At 33.1% G+C, this 24,052-nt stretch overlaps 2 protein-coding genes across 2 annotated transcripts; both read left to right on the forward strand.

Moving 5' to 3' along the window:
- The first annotated feature begins 3,859 nt into the window (after positions 1-3,859).
- LOC128296486 (pentatricopeptide repeat-containing protein At3g22470, mitochondrial-like) lies at positions 3,860-5,338 on the forward strand. Its single transcript, XM_053031736.1, has 3 exons — positions 3,860-4,935; positions 5,082-5,229; positions 5,330-5,338. Exons 1-3 carry the CDS (start codon positions 3,860-3,862, stop codon positions 5,336-5,338), a joined length of 1,233 nt encoding a protein of 410 aa, XP_052887696.1.
- A 2,246-nt stretch (positions 5,339-7,584) lies between these two features.
- On the forward strand, positions 7,585-13,455 carry LOC108470050 (E3 ubiquitin-protein ligase JMJ24). The gene is made up of 14 exons (XM_017771231.2): positions 7,585-7,861; positions 8,205-8,797; positions 9,203-9,339; positions 9,411-9,510; positions 9,615-9,747; positions 9,836-9,890; positions 10,063-10,741; positions 10,852-11,181; positions 11,564-11,959; positions 12,058-12,130; positions 12,342-12,427; positions 12,604-12,723; positions 12,874-12,944; positions 13,181-13,455. Exons 2-14 carry the CDS (start codon positions 8,258-8,260, stop codon positions 13,275-13,277), a joined length of 2,817 nt encoding a protein of 938 aa, XP_017626720.1. The 5' UTR covers positions 7,585-7,861; positions 8,205-8,257; the 3' UTR covers positions 13,278-13,455.
- Positions 13,456-24,052: the final 10,597 nt, after the last annotated feature.

Here is a 24,052-nt window from a genome sequence, read left to right on the forward strand (position 1 = left end):
TTTGTAATAATGAACAGTGGGCAATAGTCTAAAAAGGAATGAGGAAGATGTTGAATTTGAGACTCAAAAAATAAAGAAATCCATTCATCAGTAGCCACTCCCCTATCTAAGCATTCTTGAATGTTTATTTTTGGCAAATTTTCTCTCTCCCAAGTAAACCAATTACCAGAATAGCCCACATCCATCAAATTACAATCCCCCAACACCTTACGAAACACTTCTATTCGTCCCTCATCTCAAGGTAAGTCTCCTTTTTTTTTTTTTTTTTGAATCCATACAAAATTTTATTGAAGTCCATACATACCATCCATGGAAGCTCCACAGCATTGCGCAAATGTCTCAAAAGATTCCACAATTCATCTCTATCCTGCGTATAAGGAGATCCATAAAAACCAATAAATCTCTATTTGTTATCTTCATCAGCATCTTCTATTACCACATCAATACGTCATTTTGAAAAACTTTGGAGCATAATATTAGTATCCCCACACCATGCCAAACATAATCTACCTCTAGATCCAATCGATTCAACATCAATTCCGTTAGGAAAACCACAACTTCTTTGAACTCTTTCCATCTGACTCCTATTAATTTTTGTCTCCATTAAGAAGACTATTTGGGGATTATATAACTTCAGCAAATACCGAAGTCTTCGAACTGTTCGTGGGCTCGCCAAACCACGGACATTCCAACTTAAAATTTTTATTGTGCCCGGTCAGTTTGCCTCTTGGCAGTCGCTGATGGCAAATGATTAATTTCCACCATTATTCCATTTCTTATGGCCAAAGTGTTTATCTCTTCCTTGGCTGTCAAAACTTTAATCACCCCTTAGCTCTCTTTTTACCCTTCTCTCCAATTAATACACCATCTTCTAGATCATGTTCCATTGCAGTATGAAGCTGTCCAACAAATGGATTTTCTTCCCTTTGACGCAAAGTAGACATCATCCCTTTCAAATTAAATCCCAATACTGGATTAATATTCTTTCTATTTTTCGTATTTTTTCCTATGCCCCACGAATTGCTTCCCAATACTTGACTTCCCTATCTATTTCCACCTAATTCTCCCTCTCCTTCCTCACGTAACCAGGTAATATTCATTGTTAAAGCTCTTTGAGATTGTGCTCGCATCAATAAGTCCTAACCCATTTCAGCAATTTCCACTCATAATGCCATTTTTGCTTCACAAAAAGAATCACTATGGCCCAAACGACCACAATAAAAACAGAAAAGTGACAATCTTTCATACTTAAATCTGACATATGAGCATTTTTCGTAAAAAAATATCTACTTCTTTCTCTTCAAAGGACGCCGTATACTAATTTGGACTCTTATTTTTATAAAATTTCGATTTTCTTTTCCCAGATTTGAACCATCATATTCTCTAAAGTTCCCTATGAAATTACCCAATTGCGTTGCCAGATTTTCAGAGAAAAAACCAACAGGAACATAATAAATATGTACCCCAAAAGGTGTAAAAATTAAAGGGAATTTTAGTGGATCCTCCCTCCATTGCAACTTGTATAGCACCAACAAGTGATTATTAAAAGTCCACGGTGATCCCTTTAAGACCCTCTCCATGTCCATAATATGAAAAAATTGAAACAAGAACCTTTTCTCCCCCATATCCCGAATCTGAACACCCCAAACCGGATGCCATAAGTTTGCCATAGTACTTTTCATTGCTAGAAAGTGAATAATACTAGCTATTAGGAAGCAACCCACTAATCGAAAAGCCCCCACATTTATTTCCTTATTCGACTCGAATTGTACTCGTAAAATTGTTTCTTCCTCCTCATCAACCTTTAATCCAGCGAATTTTGATTCCATGATTACAAGCAAAACCTCAACCGTGGGTATCAATTTTCTAAAAGAATTAAAGAAAGCCTGATAAAAGCAGCCGTCAAATAAATAAGAGACTAAAAAAAAAAATAAAAGCATGCCAAAGAGAGCAGACAGATGCGTGTTAGTGTAACAGACTTTATTAATCCTTTTTTATTTTTATATAATTTTAAATGTACACTGACATGGCGTTAACAAATTAACTATTAATGAAATAAGGAAAGAATTGTATGAAACAAAAGCACTACATCATCCAATATCTTTTACCAATTATTTAATGTCATTTCAACATCTTTTTTCATGTTATTGACATATTATTTTGGTAATTTTTTAACATGAACCCTGGGTCCATGGTCTAGGTTTAGGGTTTCAAGGTACAAAATCAAATGTTTAGAGTCTAGGGTATAGGGTTTAAGGTTTTAGTTCAAGTTAAAAAATACCAAAATAATGTGTCATGAAAAAATATGTTGAAATAACATTAAATAATATGGTAAAAGATATGTAATAATATGGCGCTTCGTTTCATACAATTATTTATTGCATGCAATAGATATGTTATGTATCACTGTATCATTCATTTTTTAAATATTGACATGTGATCACAAATAATAACATTAACTTTAAATATCAAAAATTATTTGTCAAATTTGAATATCGTATTAAAAAAATTATATTAAAAAATATAAATCAAATTGAATCCTAAATTAAATATTAAACCATGTATATAAAACATTTAGTTGACAAAACTTGAAGGAAATGGTGTGGGCTATCATGAAGCATAATGTAAAAAAATAATTATGATTAAAATGGGTGTTGGCCCCTCTCTTGCCTTATATAAGTGTTTAAGTAATTCTGGTCTGCTGGTTGGAGGAAAAGAAGAGACTCTCATAATATGCTCTCAACACTGGATTCCCTATAATTAATCATCAAATTTTATGATTATTTCTTTTCCAACTTATGTCATTTCTACAATCATAAGTGAAAACAGCAAAGTAAATATTTTGGGAGTTTTGGAGTACAAATTCATCATAAAATACAAGAGAGTGAAAATTAAAAATATATTTAAATCTAAATTAAAATAAAATCTAAAATATTCACTGTTAATAGAATTTGAAATCTAAGAGCAATTTTTGTTAGCAATAGATGGTTAAATTTTACGGTTTTAAAAAATAAAAGTACCATAGATGTTGTATAAAGAGTTAATTTTTTTTGTTTTTTATTTAAAATAAATAAATTATTCATCGTACATCATATTAAAATATAATTTAATCATTTTATTAAAAATTTATCTATTTATATTATTAAAAATAAGTGTGATCGATGAAATAATCATAAAAATTTATCTTACAGATTCTTGTATTCTTAAACCTCATAAAGCCAATAGTTTTGAAAATCAAAGTCCAAACTGAAGGGAAAAAAAAAGTTGGTTTCCTTCGGTGTGATCTTCTAGTGGCAATCACCAACCACAGTTATTAGGCCCATAAGGAGTATCACTTTTCGAACACTGAGGACATAGTAACCTGTTCTGGTACTGGTAGTGCCGTCGCCATTTCTGCTTTCATTTCTAGTTCAGTTCCTGCTTTTCCATTTTGCTTCATTGCCAGATATGGGTAAGCTTTATTCTTCTTTAATTTTCCGTTCAATTGTTAATGGTGGAAGTAATCTTTCTAATTCCCACTCTTCTTCTTCTAACTCTATTGCTACCCATATCAATGCTTTAAGTAAGAATTCCATGCCTGCAAGTGGAAAGCCAAAAAAGTATGATAGTTTGGATAATGTTGATGATGCTTTGTTTTTGTTTAATAAGATGATTCACAAGTACCCAATGCCTTCTGTCGTGGAATTTACCAAATTATTATGAGCCATTGTTCGAATGAAACGTTATGCCGTTGCTGTTTCTATGTGTAAGCAGATGGAATTCTTCGGAGTTTCCCCTGATGTTTGTACTCTGAACATCTTGATTAATTGTTTCTGCCACTCGGGTCAAATTGATCGTGCGATTTTCTGTTTTGGGGAAAATGCTGAAGTTAGGTGTTGGACCCGATGTTGTAACTTTATCCACTTTGATTAATGGATTTTGTAATCAAAGTAAGATCTGTAAGCCTGTGAGTTTGTTTGATAAAATGATTGGACATGGGTATCGACCTAATTCAATTGTTTACAGTACAATACTAAATGGGCTGTGCAAGATGGAAGAAAGGGGTTTTGAACCCGATATTATAGCATATAATAGTGTCATTGACTGTCTTTGTAAAAACGGGTTACTAAATGAGGCTCTCAATCTCTTCTCCGAAGTGAAGGTGAAGGGCATTAGACCAGATATCTTTACTTACACTTGCTTAATTCACGCTATGAGTAATTCAGTCCAGCAGAAGGAGACAACAAGGCTTTTGAATGAGATGATGGATAACAATATTTCACTTAATATCGTCACGTATAATACATTGAGTGATGCACATTGCAAGGAGGGTATGATTTCGGAAGCTGTAGAAATTGTTGACACAAGGAGAAAGCATGGCATTGAGCCTGATGTTGTTACCTATAGTGGCATTGAGCCTGATGTTGTTACCTATAGTGCGTTAATAGACGGGCATTGCTTGCAAAACCAAATGGGTAAAGCTGTAGAAATTGCTTTCAAAGAAGGGATGCTTTCTCAAGCTAAATATATTGTTGACACAATGATAATGCAAGACATTGAGCCTGATATTGTTACCTATGGTGCGTTAATAGATGGGCATTGCTTGCAAAACCAAATGGGTAAAGCTAAAAGAGTTTCAGTTGAAAAAGGTTGTGCACTTGATAGACGTAGTCACAACATCATTATCAACGGATATTGCAAAGCTAAGAGGTTGGATAAAGCAATGGAACTCTTTGATGAAATAACTCAAAACGGGCCAATTCGTGATATAGTGACATACAACACTCTTATGCAAAGTATGTGTCAATTAGGGAGAGTTTCTACTGCATTCGAACTTCTGGTCAAGATGTGTGCTTCTGGACAAGTTTCAAATCTAGTGACATGTTGGATTTTGTTGGATGGTTTATGCAAAAGTGGTAAGCTTGAAGAGGCATTGAAACTTTTTCGAGCAATGCGGTCAGTAGGTTTGAACCTAATATTGTCCTTTATAATATCTTAATTGATGGCTTGTGCAAAGCTAAGAATACTGAAACTGGAAAGGAATTATTTCATGAGCTCTCAGATGTTTATACATACTCTATATTGATTAATGGGTTCTGTAGAGAGGGATTCCTTGATGAAGTATACCAGTTGTTTAGGAGCATGAGAGACAATGATTGTTTACCTGATAGCTTCTGTTATAATATAATGATCCAGGGATTTCTTCAAAACAGCAATACCTCGAAGGCAACCCAACTTCTTACAAAAATGGTGAGTAAGGGCTTTTTTTGCAAATATATCAACTTCCACCTTATTTCTAGATCTTATCTTACGATCTAATAAATCAATCTTGACCTGAAATGTTTCACAGATAGTGTAAAGACTAACATTTGTGAATGTAAATCAATTTGTTCATATCGTATTGCCGTGATTTCATTCTTCACTTTTGTGCTTAACTTTTATTGTGGATGGACTTTAGATATTAGAAGTTGCACTATTTTAATGTTATTTTAATGTTTTAGTGTATTTGATATATTATATTTTTAAATTTATTTTTATATAAAAATAATATAAAAAAATTAATACGGACGGTCTAGACTCGAGTTTATCATTTTTATTAGGGCCGGACTTCAACAAAAATTTAAGCCTATTTTTCGAGCTGGATTAAGCCTATACCTAAAATTTTTACTTGACCCGATCTAGTCCATAAATAACTCTAGTGAAAATCATTTTGGCTCAAAAGGAAATAAAAGAGAACTTAATTCGCAAAAGTATGCATGTGTATTAATTATTCTAAAATTAATTGTACGATGTAAATCTAACATTGATTATTAAACGTGTCAAAATTTTAAATATAAATTTCATACATATATTAAGAGATATTAACAATGATTAGATGAATAATAAAGTACTTAAACAATAGAGCTTGATACAATAGACCTTCATACCTATAAATGTTGTTAGGGAGATTAATTACATTGAAGATCGGATTGTCAAGATGGTACAAAGTGATTTAGAAGGTATCAACATATTAGTAGAAACTCCTTTTAATTTAACCGAAGACCTTAATAATGATAAGGCTAAAGGCTTGTTCGAACTAATCAATGTAGTTTAATTCTCTAAATTTTGTTTTTATTTACCAAAAAAAAATAGACCTATTTATATGATTTTTAATAAAGTTATTTGCCAATCAATGTTTTATTGATATTTAATTTTGAGATATAAAAATTCTATAATTAAATTGATAAAATTTGAAAATACACATAAAAGTTACACTTATTATTTCTAATATTTTATTAGAAGTATTTAGTTAATTGAATGATTATTTTTGATAATAAGATTACAATAGAATGTAAAATTATTTGAAGTTATTAATATGTTACGCTACCTTTCATTTTTTTTCTATTAACAAAATTTAGGATTATCTAAAACACATTTTATTAATTTATTTTACTACACAAAGTTTGAAACTTATAATATTTTATTTTATGTATTTCTGTAGTAAATTAATTTCATCTCCTTTCTCGAATAAATAAACTGAAATTGCATAGGTGATATAAGTAGTTAAGACTTTTTTTTTTTAATCAAAGTGATTGAAGAAAGAAAGAAGAAAAATAGAATTATTATTATTATTAAAACACTATATGTATACGGTTAAAAGAAAATTGATCAAAATGATAAAAAAATGGTAAATTTGTTAATGCATATAGAATGTAATATGCAAATGTAATATAACAGACTAATGCGTCAGTTGGTTACTAGTGTTATAACATTATAAAAAAGCTTATTTATTATATATGTATTAAAATAATTAAACATAAAATAAAGAATAATTTATATAAATTTAAATTTGAAATTAGAAATATAAATAAAAATTCTTGTAAAGAATAAGAATTTTTCAAAATAAACAAAAAAATTAGTTGAAAAACATATTAAAGAATTGATGAATTTGATTTATTAGCTTTGGGGTTTAGTTAGATTTATTAATCAGTCAAGTTATAGGTAAGTTTTCATTTTGACTATTTAACTAAAAAATTACAATTTAATTTGTAATGTTTTCAAAATATTTTTCTTATGATCCTACGGTGAAGTGACTAATGATGCCATTTTTTAATCGGTATAATAACAATTTTAATTCTAAACTTTTATACTTTATGTCACTTTAACCCTAATTCCAAATAAAATAAAAAAAATTGAAATTCTTTTTAAAAAGTTAGAAAATTCTAAAAGTTCTAAAAAGAACATAAAAATTAAAAAAAAAGAATGTAAAATTTGAAGAATAAAATTATTATTATAATGATTAAAAAGTTCTATTCGAATATATTAATGATCAAATCGTAATTTTTTAATTAGATGATTAAAATAAAACTTACTCATAAATAAATAACTAATAATAAAATTTATCCACATTAATTTTGAAGCCTAAAATGATAGAGGTATTAATGAATCATGTCATCATTATATCATTAAACCTTAAAAACACTTTCGTTATGTAAAAATTAAATCGAGAATTAAACATATCTAAATTTAAAATGTAAATCCAAAGTTAATTAAATTAGAGGAATAAATAAATGTAAAATGTGTGGGACGATTTATGCAAATTCAAAATTTTGAGTTTCCTGTTTTGGGCTGATGATGTTGGGGATTTTATGGTACGGCAGAAGTTAACAGCTGTTCAGTACTTTAGTTATTACGAACTTTCACAAAGACATGTCTGAAATAACCAGCAACCAAAAAAAGAACAAAAAAAAGAAAAAAGGAACCCACAGTCGAAGCGAAAAACCGTGAAGTCAAGTAACAGTTCGATCCAACCACTGTTTATTTGGCTTTACAAAACTCTGGGTCGCCCCATATATATCCTTTTTTCTCCGTCTCATACTCTCTATCAAAGCCCTACCTTCAGGTTCTTTCATTCTTCTTCTTTCTTTCTTTCCCCCCCCTCAATTTATTGGGGGTTTTGGTTTTGTTTTTACATTGCTTTTTTTTTTAAAAGTTACTTCTGGGTTTAAGAGTCTGGGGTTCTCTTTGAAAATTAAGTGATTGATTCTTTGTTTAATGATCTGGGTTTTGTTCTTCTGTCTTGCCAATCTTGTTTATGTTTATGATTTTGGTTCAATTTTTTGAATTTCCAATAAAGGGTTTGTAGTTATTTTTTTGGATTTTTTTTTGGTTGATTGTTTTTGGTGATATTCTTTTTACTGGTTTAGTAGGTGAATTTAGGAACTTTTTTTTTTACTGTTTTTTAGGTTGAATTTGGGGATGCTTTACTGCTAGTGGATTTGAATTGCAAAGAAGTGGAATGGAGCATCCAAGATCAGGTTCTGGGAATGGTGAGGATAATGTTGGGATACCTGATGATTTGCGATGCAAAAGGTCAGATGGGAAGCAATGGAGGTGTACTGCCATGTCTATGCCAGATAAAACTGTTTGTGAAAAACATTATATCCAGGCTAAAAGGAGGGCTGCCAATTCTGCGTTAAGAGCTAGCCTTAAGAAAAAGAGGAAGTTGGGTGGTGATACTGAGATGTATGGGGGAGACACTAAGAGTGATGACTTTGATGTGCCGCCTGTTAGTAGGAAAGTGGAGGACTATCCTCCTCCAGTTTCTGGGAAGAAACATAAAGAGAAGGTTTCTAAGAATCAAATTCAGTATTCACCCGAGACACCTCCTATGAGGAATCTCTCGGCACGAAATTCTGCAAAGGTGGAAGATGATTATCAAAGAGATGGCTCTCCTTTTGAAGAGAGTTGGAGGTCATACAAGACACCGTCTTTTTCTGCTGCAGATTCATCCAGGAACAGATCACAGAGAAGCAATGATGATGTTGCTATGGCGGCGGTGAGTTAACTTACAACATGGTGGTTCTGGTAGCATTAGTATTGTTTGATCTTAAAGAATATAACATGTATTGAATACTCTCGACTTTTAGTAAGGGTGATTCTTCATGAGGAGGAATCTTGCCCATATAAGACATTGTGGCGGTCCTATTGTTGATCGTGATAATAGTATCAATTAGAAAAAAATGGAGAGAATAGGTTACCATCTTATTAGGTTTCATAGCAAATGAATGGGTAAAATGAGTTGAAAGTTTATAGTTAATTTATAATCAGATTTTTTTATGATTGTTTTCTCCAAGATATTGCTGATTTGCAGGGTTCCTTTCATGCTCTATGATGATTATTTCTCTTTTTTCTTTTTACTATTTTATGTTGCTGATACAGATATTAATGTGGTGGTTTTCAGGATGACTCCGAGGATGACTCCGAAGAAGTTTTTGTCGGGCAAACTTGCCATCAATGCCGGCGGAATGATAGAGAGAGAGTTACTTCATGCCTCAAATGTGAAAAGAGAGGATATTGTGATAGCTGTATCTCTTCATGGTAAGTTGAACGTTTAGTTAAAAATGCCCACATTTCCGTTTTCTAGCAATTATTTATGCTTTTCTTATTAGGTACTCGAACACCCCATTGGAAGAAATTGAGAAGGCTTGTCCTGCATGTCGTGGTTCCTGTAATTGCAAGGCATGCTTACGAGGTGATAACATGATAAAGGTATTTCCCTCCCTTTCAAAGGGTTTGCATGTCTAATTAATAGATTTTTTGACAGTTTAATTGTATAATTTCTTGAGGAATAATTTACTTTTCACCGAGTGCAGGTAAGGATACGGGAAATACCTGTCCTGGACAAGCTACAGTATCACTACTGTCTTTTATCTTCAGTGCTTCCTGTTATTAAGAAGATCCATCAGGAACAGTGTTCTGAAGTGGAATTGGAAAGAAAACTTCGTAGTAAGATGCTTGTTGATTAAATGGTTTGAGCTCAGGTTCCTACTGAGTTTAATGTCCTTATCTAACCATTAATAAATATGTTTTTCAGGAACTGAAATAGACCTTTTTAGGGCAAAGGTGAATGCAGATGAGCAGATGTGCTGGTACCTAATAACATTTACTAGCTATTTTAAAATCATCTCGCTTAGTGTGGTTAGTTTAATAGGTTAATTTTCTGTCCATTTGGTGAGGTTTATTAATTAGATTTACAAAAGTATGGTTAACACATTCTCATATTTATTGTGCTAAGGACATATAGTTCATGTCTTTTTGCAGCAACTTTTGTAGGATACCAATTGTTGATTATCATCGGCATTGTCCAAATTGCTCATATGATCTGTGTCTCCGTTGCTGTCAAGATCTTCGGGGTGCATCTTCTGTCGGTGTTGAAGATATAGGAAATGAGACTGGTGAGAGAACTCCAGACAAAGAAACTTCTATGGGACAAGTATCCAAATTGAAACTGAATTTCTTGGATAAGTTCTCTGGCTGGAAAGCCAACAGTGATGGCAGTATACCATGTCCTCCAAAGGAGTATGGTGGTTGCGGTCATCACTCATTAAACCTAAATCGTATTTTTAAGATGAATTGGGTTGCAAAGCTGGTTAAGAATGTAGAGGAAATGGTTAGTGGCTGTAAGGTTTATGATGTTGAAAGTTCGGAAAAGATTGAATTGAATGATCCCAGACTTTGTCAGTTTGCTGACAGAGAAGGTAGTGATGATAGTCTTTTGTACTGCCCTTCATCTCATGATATTAAAGCAGAAGGGATTGCTGATTTTAGAAGGCATTGGAGCAAGGGTGAACCTGTGATTGTTAAAGAGGTATTTGATAGCTCATCCATTTCAAGTTGGGATCCCCTGGCTATTTGGAGAGGAATTCAGGAGACGGCTGATGAGAAAATAAAAGATGAGACCAGAATGGTGAAGGCCCTAGATTGCTTAGACTGGTCAGAGGTAGGCTCTATGCTCCTGCTTATATGTGCGTGATCTTCATATCTCTGTAATTTAATCGATATTATGTGTCACTCTCTTATAGATGCATGTTGGGTTTGATATGATGTCAGGTTGATATTGAACTTGATCAATTCATTAAAGGATACACAGAGGGGCGGACACATGAAAATGGACCGCCAGCAATGTTGAAGTTGAAAGATTGGCCTTCTCCCGGTGCTTCGGAAGAGTTTTTGATGTTCCAGAGACCTGAGTTCATCAGTAAACTTCCCTTACTTGAGTACATTCATTCCAGGTTGGGTCTCCTAAATGTCGCTGCAAAATTGCCCCATTATTCTTTGCAAAATGATGCTGGACCTAAGATTTATTTATCTTATGGGACCTATGAAGAACTTGATAGAGGGAATTCGGTAACCAATCTCCATTTCAAAATGCGAGATATGGTAAGTTGCATTTCCCCTCTCCTTGACTAATCAAGGAAATTCATTTTTGATTAATTATTACAAGGACACTATGAAACTGAAGTCTTCTATGTTTATATTACTTTTATGACTTGATCTCTGTATCTTATACTGGAATCTAATGCTTGAATAAGATTTAGGCTTTCATTCAGTGCATCTTGTTTTGCAATTTTTAGTCTATTATACATGTGAGGTCAAGGCCTTGTTTTGTCTTATACTAGCTCAAACCTTTTAATATAAAAGGGACACTGAATTAAGTCACTAACAAAATCTGTATAACCGTCAAGGCTTTCTTGTAATAATTAAAAGTAAATATGAATCTTTGTGGTGAAGCGTATGAATTGAAAGCTGAGTTGTTTTCCAGGTGTATCTGTTGGTGCATACATGTGAAGTAAAGGTAAATGGTCAGAGGACAAAAAAGGACATACTCAAATCCAATGGGAAATCTGAGGTAAATGAGTCCTTGAGGGATTCTGAAACAAGGTCAGATGAGAAAAGATTGCCTGATTTATCTATTGATGGACCTGATATTGATGACGAATCTGAGAGCACATCTGATGTACATGAGGATCAAGAAACTGAAACTACCATGATTGCAGAGAAATCTGCAGATTTTGAACAGTTAAATGGGGATAGCAGGGACGTGATAGGAAATCCTAAAGCAGGAGCGTGTTGGGATGTCTTTCGTCGACAGGATGTTCCGAAGTTAACTGAGTATTTGCAAAAGCATTGGAGGGATTTCAGGAAGCCTGAAAGTGCGGTAAGTGATTCTGTAAGTTTATGCTCTTAGTTGTAGAATATACTTTTTAACACATTGCGTAAAAGTGCATGTTGATGATTTTCTATTTTCATTATTAGGTGATGCGTCCTCTGTATGACGAAGTGGTGTACTTGAATGAGCATCATAAGAGAAAATTAAGGCAAGAATTTGGTAAGATAAGATAAACAACCTGTCTATAAAAAGTTTACAAACCGATTTTATAGTAGATGAAATTGGATTTTGGTTCAAAACAAATTCTCCTGGAAAATCTTATTCTAATTTTTAATCCAGTAAAAAGTTCAATATTTTCCTTTTATTGCTATAATAGAATAATTAATATAGTAGATGATCAAGTGTTGATTGTCGTTCATTTCGTTTACAGGAGTGGTGCCATGGTCATTCGAACAGAATTTGGGGCAAGCTGTCTTTCTCCCTGCTGGTTGCCCTTTCCAAGTGAGGAATCTCCAGGTAGGTCTCTCTGATAAATAACCTTCCATGTTTCGATATTTGTTGCAAATCCTGCTGAGAAGGTGATCTTTGATGTCATTGAGTATGTCCGATATGATAATCTTTTACCTTGTTCAATAAATGATGTTCGTCAGCATGGAAATTAATAACTTATTTCCTTCTTGTTGAACTTTCAGTCCAATGTTCAGTTAGGACTTGACTTCTTATTTCCAGAAAGTGTGGGGGAGGCTGTAAGATTGGCTGAAGATATCCGCTGTCTTCCAAATGACCATGATGGAAAACTTCAAATTTTGGAGGTCAGGCTAATAAAATTATCCCGAAAAGTGTTCAGTGCTTTCTTTATCACGTGTTTGTCAAGTTCCTAGACTCTTTTTAAATCATGAGTTATGTATGTTAGACCTTTTTGTCCCAGTGAGTTTACCAACTTTACCATCATGTTCAATCAGGTTGGGAAGATCTCGTTATATGCAGCTAGTTCGGCCATTAAAGAGGTCCAGAAATTGGTGCTGGATCCAAAGTAAGTAAAATTTTAACTTATCTTGGTCTTTATGTAAACATTTCATTTTGTTCATTTTGATAATTTAGATGCAATTGCATGTTCAGTTAGGAATTTGGTCTTGCGAAAGTATAGGCCATTCTAGAGCTTACCCTCTGTAAAACTGCTTCTCCGACCCATTACTTTTTCATTTTCCCTTTGAAGTTGCTTTTCTCTTCTGCTGAATCCATTCTTTCTAATCCCTGCCCCTGTTGCAGATTGGGTGCTGAGCTTGGATTTGAAGATCCTAATTTAACCGCAGCAGTATCGGAGAATCTGGAGGTTGTGAAGCGAAGTCAAATAACTTGTGCCTGAATTTCTGTATAGTAACTGTAGGTTTGTTATGGAAACCATAGTTTTTCCATAAGCCATTGTGGGTTCCTGAAGGAATTTTAGTGTATAAATGTATTTATATGTAATCTTCTTAATGCTTTTGATACTTGATGATTCAAAACATCCTATTCTTGACAATATTATCATGTTTTAGAAGGAACATTGGCAACTTCTACTATACGGTTTAAATGTATCAGTTTATATTCATACAACCTATTCACTACGAAAGTTCCATAGCTATATGAAAACATTGATGAACAACCACCAGCATCCACCTTGAACCTCAGAGCCTTCTTGATTGCTAGTGAGGCGTCGAGTGCAGCTGACTTTGTAACAATGGATGCAAGTTGCCGCAACTTGTGTAGCTATGTTCGGCACAGTCGAAAAAGTGGATGCTGACCAAAACTCTGATGGAGAACCATGATTATTGACACCATAAGTTTAAGATACAACTGGCCATTCTATTCGTAGACTCCCTCCAGGTCCCTCTTGCTAAAACTATACGACTAGTATCTATACGAATCGGTTTCAGCATAGCTGTATTTTTAAGCAAATAAGCAACAACTTCAGCTTCTGCTTCATCCCAACTACGGAAGCCAATTATTTCCATATCTCCTGCACTTCACTACTCTTATCTTCTTCTTCATCTAATCATCACTATGACGAACCTGTGACAATTATTAGTATATTTTTCAACAATCAATTGATGCAAATTAGTTAGAAGGAACCCCAGTTCGAATTTGGAATGGGGCTACCTCTATCATCGAAGCAATGTTTGGGGAAATGCGAAAAGCTTCACACGTCAAGTGCTTCAATTTAGGGATGAAGCCAAAAAAAAAAAAAAGTAGGAGAGGCAGAAATTAAGTTGTAATTTTTACAATAGTAAATATATTATTAAAAAATTATTTATTTTAAAATCTCATAAATATTTAACTTAGTGGATTAGATGACTATTATAAAGAATAGATATTCGGATTTAATATAAAGATATTAACGTTTATGATTTTTAAATTTATAATTATTTTTTATAATTTTAAATTATTTATTAATGTGACATATAAGATAAATAGTGTCATGCAAACATAAAGTTTATATGAATTGTCATCTAGGTTGTCACGCTAGTAATATTAAAAAAATAAATATTTTAATTAATATTTTGTTAAAGAAAAGTAATTTGATTTTTTAAAATATTAATAATAAATTTAATTAAAATAAATATAAAATAAAAACGTTGAAAACTAAATCAATCAATATACCTAAAAAGAGAGGTTTGAATTTATTAAACTTTGGACATGTGGTTGTATAAGCTATTTAGGATTGTTGGAGGATCTTGGATCATAGTAATTTATTACTCACACGTTACCTTGTTATTAGAGCTATGTTGGCTGTTACCAGTGATTAAAATCGAAGAGAAAAAATTTCAAAAAAATAAAAATAAAAAATAAAAACGAAGAGAAAAATAAAAAAAATTCTGAACTTAAATTGAATTTGGATCTAATTGTTTATAATTAAAAAATGATGACCTATTTAGGTAATCATTATAATTGGTGAGTTTCATTAAATTGGGTGTAAATGGAGCTAGGAATGTAAATGAACAGAACATTTGATGAACCGTTCGTATAATATTTGTTTATGTTCGTTTATTAAGCTAAATAAACAAGTATGAACAAAATTTTATGTTCGTTTAATAAATAAACAAGCTCGTTTATTAACTCGTATATGATTCATTTATTTATTAATAATATTTTCTTATAAAAATTCTATTAGAATATATTAATAAAATTATCTTGATTTGTATTTTTTCATTTATAATATGATTATTAATATTTATATTTGACTGTTTTATATCTAAACAATATATGTGTGTATGTATTTATTTATTATTTGTTTGTTTATTATTTATTAACATTGTTTGTGAACATGTTCGATTAAATTAAATGAAGATGGTCGTGAACATTAAACAAACGAACATGAAAACACATAATTTTAAATAAACGAACATGAACAAAAATTTGAAATTCTTAACTAATACAAATTGAACACAAACAAGCTTAAAAATAAATAAACGAACATGAACGGAGATTTGTTCATTCAAGTTCAGTTTATTTACAGCCCTAAATTTGGAGCACCCACTTACACTCAATTTTTAGGAAGAATGTGAAAATTGAAATAATTACATAGGTAATTACACCCAAATCTAATTTTAAAAATTATTTTATAAAAGTTATATTATAAACATGAATGCGTCACGAGTGCTTAAGATGATTACAGCAAAAAAAATATTATAAATATTAAAAATTATATTATTTAAATCTTAAAAAAGTTCTAAAATAATGAAAAAAAATTATTATAAAAACAATTTACCTGCTATAAAATGTTATAATACATCTATTTATAAAAGTTATGGCCAAATGGCCAAATATGGATATAAATTATTTATGTGTCAATGCCTATATATAATAAAAATAATTTACTTATTTATAAAAAATGGTATAGGTTTTTTATTATAACTTATTTATAAAAATAATTTTGACAAAAAATATATTATTTATAAAAAGTGTTATGAAAGTTTTGGGCAATATATACAATTTTTTATATAGGTTTTATATTTTTTTTACTTATTTTTCAATTAAGTTTATATGGTTAAAGCTACAAACTATTTGGATTGTGAACTCAAATATTATAAAGTTGATGCATGCAAATATAAAAAGTTTTCTTGCACTATTTTGTGGGATATGATACCATTTGAGAGAATGATACCAAATACAAGCACAATAGATAGTTTACGAATTTTTTAATTTGAGACATTCAAGGCTTCGAAATATGGTTGGAAAAACATATGTTGTTCCAAAATATATTTCTCATGTTAACACTACCACCTTAGTAAAGCATAACAAAACAATGTTGGATCTTACTAGCATGTTACATATTTCAACACTTTAATCATAGGTGGAATAGAGATTATCCATACTCTATAGAGTACATTAAGAAGGAGATTTTGATAATCTTAATTATGCATATTCAAATTCGTATGGTGATGATGAACTCAGTCAAAGATCAACAAATGATTATAAAGAGTATATGTTAAATATTAAAGAGGAAATAACCAATAAATATGCAATGAACAATTAGATAAAATTGTAAATGAGGCTTATTTTTCTAGCTATTTTACTATTAATCATGTTATTAGCTACTTTTTAGATTAACATAAAGCATAAGATGATTCAATTTTAATTATTGCTACTTGTTTAGAAATGATTTTGATCATACTAATAATTTTATAGTAATTAATGTATTTATAAAAATATGAATAATGTAACTATATAATTACAATTTGTACTACCACACATGACATAATTACGATGTAATTACACTATATCAGCCAAACACATCTAGAAAATTGCAACACTTTCATTCAATTAGTTTGTGCTATCCAAACAAACCCTTAATGAAAATTAAGACTAAATTACCTAAAAAGGCCATTTTTCATGCATATTTAAGGAAATGGGCCAATTACACCATTATTTACCGGAAATGGCTGATTTTTACAAAACGCGCCTATGTGACCGCGTTTTAAGGGGAAAAGCCAGGAAATTGCTCCTTGAGGAACCGTTTTTCGCCACATCATCCAAAAACGCGCTTACGTGGAAGCGTTTTGCTGACATGGCGAAAAACGCTTCCTCAAGGGAGCGGTTTGCTCCTTGTTTTTATGTTAAGGATATTTGCATGTTTAGTCCCTATGGTTTTTTAGGGTTTTTAAGGTTAGGGTTTTGGTAAAACAAGTTAGGGTTTAGTATTTAGGTTTTGTTAAAACAAATTACGGTTTTAGAGTTTTAGTAGCTTTTAAAAATAAATCAGATTTAGTGTTATTTTATAAAAATTATTTAAATTAGGGTTAATTATTTTTAAATAAATTAAGTTAGGGTTTTAAATAAATTAGGGCTTAGGTTTTAAATAGATTAAGTAAATTAGGGTTCTAGGATTTTAAATAAATTTAGTGTTTAAAATAAATTAAATTAAGGTTTAGGGTTTATTAAATTAGGGTTTATGTTTTTAAATAGATTAAGTAAATTAGGGTTCTAGGGTTTTAAATAAATTAAGTTCGGTTTTAAATAAATTAAATTAAAGATTTGGGTTTAGGAATTAGGGCTTATGTTTTTAAATAGATTAAGTAAATTAGGGTTCTAGGGTTTTAAATAAATTAAGTTAAGATTTAAAATAAACTAAATTAGGGTTTAAGGTTTATTAAATTAGGGTTTATGTTTTTTAAATAGAGTAATTCAATTAGGGTTTAGTTTTTTAAAAAATAACATTGTGTTTTTTTGAGAAAATTGACTATTTTTACCGTGAAAAAATAATTTTAAGAAGCGTTTCTGAACAAATAGTGTCAAAAATGCTTCAAGCAGGATGCAATGTCAGCAAAAATACAGAAAAAAGCTCCCACGTGGACGCTCTTTTGCTACAATAGTTTCTGAAAAAATAATTTTGAGAAGACGTTTCTGAATAAATAGTGTCAAAAACGCTTCAAACAGGATACAATGTCAGCAAAATTTATGAAAAAAGCTCCCATGTGGACGTTCTTTTTCTACAGTAGTTCTTGAAAAAATAATTTTGAGAAGACATTTCTGAACAAATAGTGTCAAAAACGCTTCAAGCAGGATGCAATGTCAACAAAATTTATGAAAAAAGCTCCCACGTGAATGCTCTTTTTCTACTATAAACGAGGCAAATATCATTCTTAGGTTGCATAAGTTTCGGTAAGAAAAATTAGAGAGGCTAAGCAGAATATAAATTGAAGATGAGTGAACGTACTAGTGCTATTATTTACTATGATGGTGAGGTCTATGACACCGAGAACGACGTTGTTTTTTTATCAGAGAACACAACGCAAATGGCTTTTAACCAGAGTATAGATTTACAGAATTTTGTAAAAGAATTACGCGCAAATTCTTCGGAATGACGCCAAATAGAGTTTCTTCTATTAAGTATCGATTTTGTGCTTCGATTGATCTCGTGACATATGACTCATTTGATATCAAAAGTGTTCATAGCTTTGAGGCGATTGTACAGACTCATATCACTAGTAGATCACCCTATCTTGAGTTATATGTTCAATTTTCATCGCCAAATGAAACATTTGCGACTTCAATATCAACTGCTGTTCGAGAGGAATACACGACCCCTAGCCGACACTCTGTTAGTGAGAGGCAGAACACGGAAGTGCCCATGTTTGGTGGCAGTATGAAAAACATAACTCCTGCGTGACACTCGATTAGTGGATGGGACGTGCAGATCGGTAAGTCGATATTCAATGTTGAAAATACATATTGAGGAACGACATCAACTTTTAGTGGTTGGTTTTCCATATATGATTGGGGATGTTATGAAACATCTACAAGAAAGGATGATGTACTCCCTACGACGTCCATCGGCGAGAGGACCTCATATGTTGCAGATGATGGTGGGTTGGATGATGAGTTCGATGTGGATCCACTTCGAGAGCCCGGTCCCAATGGTGCAGAAGTTGCATTATTTTCTGAACCGGAGTCTGTTCTATCCGAACCTGAAGACGTTGAAGGGGGTTCAGATGAAGAAAAAGGAGATCCACAATTCAGGTCGTACTCACCTCCAGCCCACATGCATAATGTCGATATAGCAACAGATAATGTGTTGGAGTTTCCAGATCTACCACACAGAACGCGTGACCATACAAGTTCGACATTGGATTCGGGTGATTTGGAAGTCGGTAAGGAGTTTTCCAATAATGATAGTTTTTTTGGTACTTTGAAACAACATAGCATCAATCACGAGGTTAACTACAACGTGGTTAAATCCAAACCCGAGAAGTTCGAGGCCAAGTGTACAGTGCAAGACGGTACATGTTCATGGAAAATAATAGATTCTTTAAGGAAAAATACAGACTTGTGAGAGATAAAAGAGTACAAAGGTCCACATATCTGTGTTGCTGGTATAGTATCACTGAGTGTTTAGAGTTTTGAATCATAATGTTATTACTTAATGTTGCATTGTTTAACGTACTTCACTAAAAGGTGTTTCATAAGATCATCCCAAGATGGATTTAGGCATGATAGCTAGCTTAATACTACTGATTTTGAAGGCAGATCTCGGAACTTCTATGTCATGCATAATTGCCAATATTCGTAGCCAAAAGAGGTACACGCCCTCTTACCGCAATGTTTGGATAGCAAAGAAAAAACGTAGGAAAAGATGTATAGTGGGTGGGATGCTTTATATAATGAGGTTTGACAGTGGTGTCAGGTGCTGAAGAGGTACGTCCCAGGTTGCATAACAGACCTTTAAATGGTCCCTCCGTACTACAATAACCGATTGCTCCGTGGATGCCAAGTGTTCAAACGTCTTTTTTGGAGCTTTAAACAATGTCGGAACGCATTTGTGTACTACAAGCCATTGGTACAAATTGACGGTACATTTATGTCTGGTAGATATACCCATCTGTTATTGCTAGCTGTGGCACAGAGAGACGGTGGGAGAATTCTTCCAATTGCATTTGCAATAACATTGGGGGAGTCACTTGATGACTGAGATTTCTTTCTTTCTAGGACAAGGAGGCATGTATGCCCCCAACCTGATATCTGCGTTATATCAGATCGGGGCATTAGAATACTAGCTACAATTGAGCGACATAGAAGCCTATGGGATCGCACACACTATTGATATTGTCAAAGGCACGTTGTGTCCAACTACTACGGGTAATATCGCTCTACGACTGAACGAAAGTAAGTGACTAACATGGGTATTTAATCTCTATTAATATACTATCGGTTGTAATATTTAATTTATTCTGAATGGAATCTTGGTATGTAATTTTTACTATCAACTTATATTGGCAAGGTACGAGATCAATAAGGACTGTTTTTATGAGATGTTGGGGATTTTGCGTTCAGTTCATGATCAAATAGCGGACTACCTTTTTAACATACCCTTCGAACAGTGGACATAAGCATACGACGGCGGCTTACGATATGGTCATATGACCACAAAACTAGCTTAATGCATAAATTTTGCTCTAAAAGAAACGCATCATTTGTTGATAACCTCAATTGTGTGAGAGGCATATTTTCATTTGGCGGCACTATTCCCAAAGCGAGCAGCAAGTTATAAAGGCCAAATGCAGGGAGGCCATGTATGGTTACAGAAGGTATTGCAAGAAATTAACAAGGCCAAGACGTGAGGCAACACGATGCATATTGTGTGTCACGATCGCGACAACCTATGGTTTTGTGTGACGGAGTTTGACAGATCGAGCTAATGTATTACTAGCTGGTAATATCGTGTACACATGATAAATAGTACTTGCAACTGTGGGACGTTTGACGCACTTCGTTCTTCATGCGCTCATGCAATTACAGCTTGTCAGAATCTCTGTTTGGATCCAATGAGATATGTCGACGAAGTGTACAAAATAGAAAACATGTAAAATATGTGGAGACACGTATTCCCACTGGTCCTAGATGAATGTAAGTGGCCGTCTGTATCACTTGCTCCGTTTAAGTTTTTACCGGATAGAGAATTGTGTCGCAAACTAAAATGTCAACCTTGCTCGAGTAGAATACATAATAATATAGATATTCGGGAAAGAACGAACCAACAGAAGTTGTGTAGATGGTGTAGATGGTGTAGAAACCCAGGTCATACAATTCGATCATGTCCAAACCGAAATGTTGATAATTGTTGTAATGAAACGATGTTGCATTATTTCTATTCCGCGTATTCAAAAGAACTTATATTTTATTAAAATTATAAAATAAAAAAATAATTTACTATTAAAATATAAAAAAACAACTTTTTTATTAAATGAAACAATATAGAAAAAACTTTTACAAATATATTAAAAACAAATCAATGTATATGCCAGTCGGAATCAGTGTCACATAAGGGTGGACGATGATTACGCGCTGGATTCCTCCTTGGTTACTTCGGCGGGGGTTGTAGTTGTTCTGATAGAGGTTGTAATTGCTAAGGCGGGAGTTGTAGTTGCTCCGATTGTGGGTGTTGAGAGGATGACCCACCTTGGTAGAATAAAGAATGTCGAGGTGTTTGGATCACCCATGACAGAGATGTTTGAATCCAATAAGGCGATGGGGAATGGTAATGAGATGAGTTCCCCGACGGTGCCTCGTGCGACCTCTCTGGTGATGATGGTCTATATATCATTGGTTAAGTCAGAGTCATCAGGAAAGAAGATACATCGGGCCATGTATTCTAACTTGGCTTAGGACTGAAAAAAAGAAAATAGATTAGGATACATATAAGGGCTAGGATACGCACTTAACAAAATCTAAAGGGGCTGTGATGTTGGTGTTGTAGGTTGACGCATTGGGCCCGATGATTGGTGGGTACTGTTGATGAGCCAGATGATTGTGTAGGTACTGTTGATGGGCCCATGTCGTCATTTATTCTCCTTGGATTTAAAGGACCCTGTCGTTCCTTTTCCACACGGATTTGCCGACGTCTTTGCTCTTCCGCAAGCAAATATGGCTTACCATGGATCCTAAATTATGGCATGTAATTTGGGGTGCACGCTAACTCTGGGACGATGATCGGTTTGCGATCAGGTATATGATAGTACCAATTTTTCCAAATTTCGATATATTCCGACCAGAATAACGACCAATTTGTATTCGTTAGCCGTAAGTCTATTTTGTGCTACTCATCGAGCACCTCAGGTTCCTCAGGAATTGGTTGTCGAAATCCAAATTGTCGCAACATTCTATCTGTCTGGTGCATATCGACAATAGAATAATTTACCAATGGGACCTTAACATCCAAATGTTCAAATTTTGAAAGAATTCTTCCGGAATCACTGCCCGTATTGCCGGATCCTCTTATGGTGTCCATTGAAACTATATGAACAAGATAAAAATATTAGTTATATACATAATACTAAATACTAAATATTAAATATGAAACGACTATTTTATGTATATATATTATTCAATACTTACTTGCGCTTCCAATTGTTGGTCTAATAGAAGCCATATATCTTCAAGAGCGGTAGATATTCCAACATAACTCATCGGATGGTTCCACCTAATTATATAAATTTTAAGCATACAATTTTATTTTAAATCTATAGAATAATTGTAAAATCAAATAAAAATTTTACCTTGTTATGAGTGAGAATGTATATGGGTGGTTCACTCGAGGACGTAAAAATAGAAAAAAAAATCGAGCCCATAATTGTAATAGGATAGGCAACCTCTAATTTTTGCTTTATTTGGAGGCGTCGTCCTGCATATCTCCCGGTACAATGTTTCCAACATAGCAGACCCCCAACTAAGTTCGCCAACTGCTCTAAAATCAACGAGTTTCAGCAGCCACATCAGATGTACGAGGTTTCGTTACAAGTCTGGCATCAAATAACCTCTAATCATCTCAAGGATGTATGTCCGAGCATATTGTATTCTTTCTAATCCAGTCGAATCATTCCTCGGCTCTGGGAATGTGTCTCGTAACCAGCCCATCTCGATCCGACCTCCGTAAATATTATTCGGAATGACACCTAAAAGATCGTAGCATATGGCTCCCCAATCAGCAAATTGAACAGACTCGGTGAGTGCGGCCCCATCCACCGGCAATCCTAATTGTAATTGGACGTCCTCCAAAGTGATAGTACACTCTTCGCATGGAAGATGGAATGTGTGCGTCTCCGGTCTCCACCTCTCTATTAACGCGCTGATGAGTTTCGGGTCCAACTTGCACCCCCAGCCTATAGTGGCCGCGTGCCAAAAACCCGCTTCCCTCAAGTAATTTTCTATCAATAGTGATAGCGGACCAGACATGTTACGAATATAACATTGTAACACCCGATCTACAAACTATTATAAAAAATTATAAAATACAAATTAATTAAAATTACATAAATGAAAAAAAATATTAAATAATATTCAATATCTAAAAGAAACTGTTACCATTTTCATTTGTTCGACGGAGATATGTTTATGATCGAGACGAATTAATCCCCGGGCCATTGCTAACACGATCAAATATCTTTGAAATTATAAAAAAAATAATACTAATTTAGGAAAAATAAAAGTAAATAATTAATTATAAGAGCTTTAAGAAATTTAATAAGAAATTTGAGAGCTCTAAGGAGAAATTGTAGAGAATTTTTGCTAAATTGTTAAGAAATTTTGTGTGTGAAAATAAGTTGAGGGGAGGGGGTTTTTATAGTTCTTTTTTTTTTGTTTCTTTTTTTTATCATTGGAACCCCCCAATGGTCAAAAAAATGTAGCTGTTGAAGTTGAAAAAGCCATAAAATCACTCCCCCAAGGGAGCGTTTTTTGCCACGTTAGCAAAACGCCCTGACGTGGCAAAAAACGCTTCCTTGGGGGCATGATTTCCTGGTTTTTTTTCCCCTAAAACATGGCCACGTAGGCACATTTTGCCAAAAACGGCATTTCCAGAAAATATTGTTATCGGCCCATTTCCGTAAATTTACTTGGAAATGAGCCTTTTTAGGTAATTTAGTCAAAAATTAAATACAAATATTGTGTTTGGTACAAGAAGTTTAAATATTTTCCATATGCATTGTTCATTTATATTTATATTCAAAATTGCTAATTATATAAGATTTGTTATAATTTCCCAATCATTGAGATTAATCATTAAGTGAAGGAAAACAAAGTGAACAAGAATCATGGGTTGAATTTAACAAACAAACTACTATACCTATGATTTCATCCATGAAAATGATGGAATGACTCTCTTGAGAT

This window comes from Gossypium arboreum, chromosome 8 (genome assembly GCF_025698485.1).
Source record: "Gossypium arboreum isolate Shixiya-1 chromosome 8, ASM2569848v2, whole genome shotgun sequence".
Taxonomy (NCBI): domain Eukaryota; kingdom Viridiplantae; phylum Streptophyta; class Magnoliopsida; order Malvales; family Malvaceae; genus Gossypium; species Gossypium arboreum.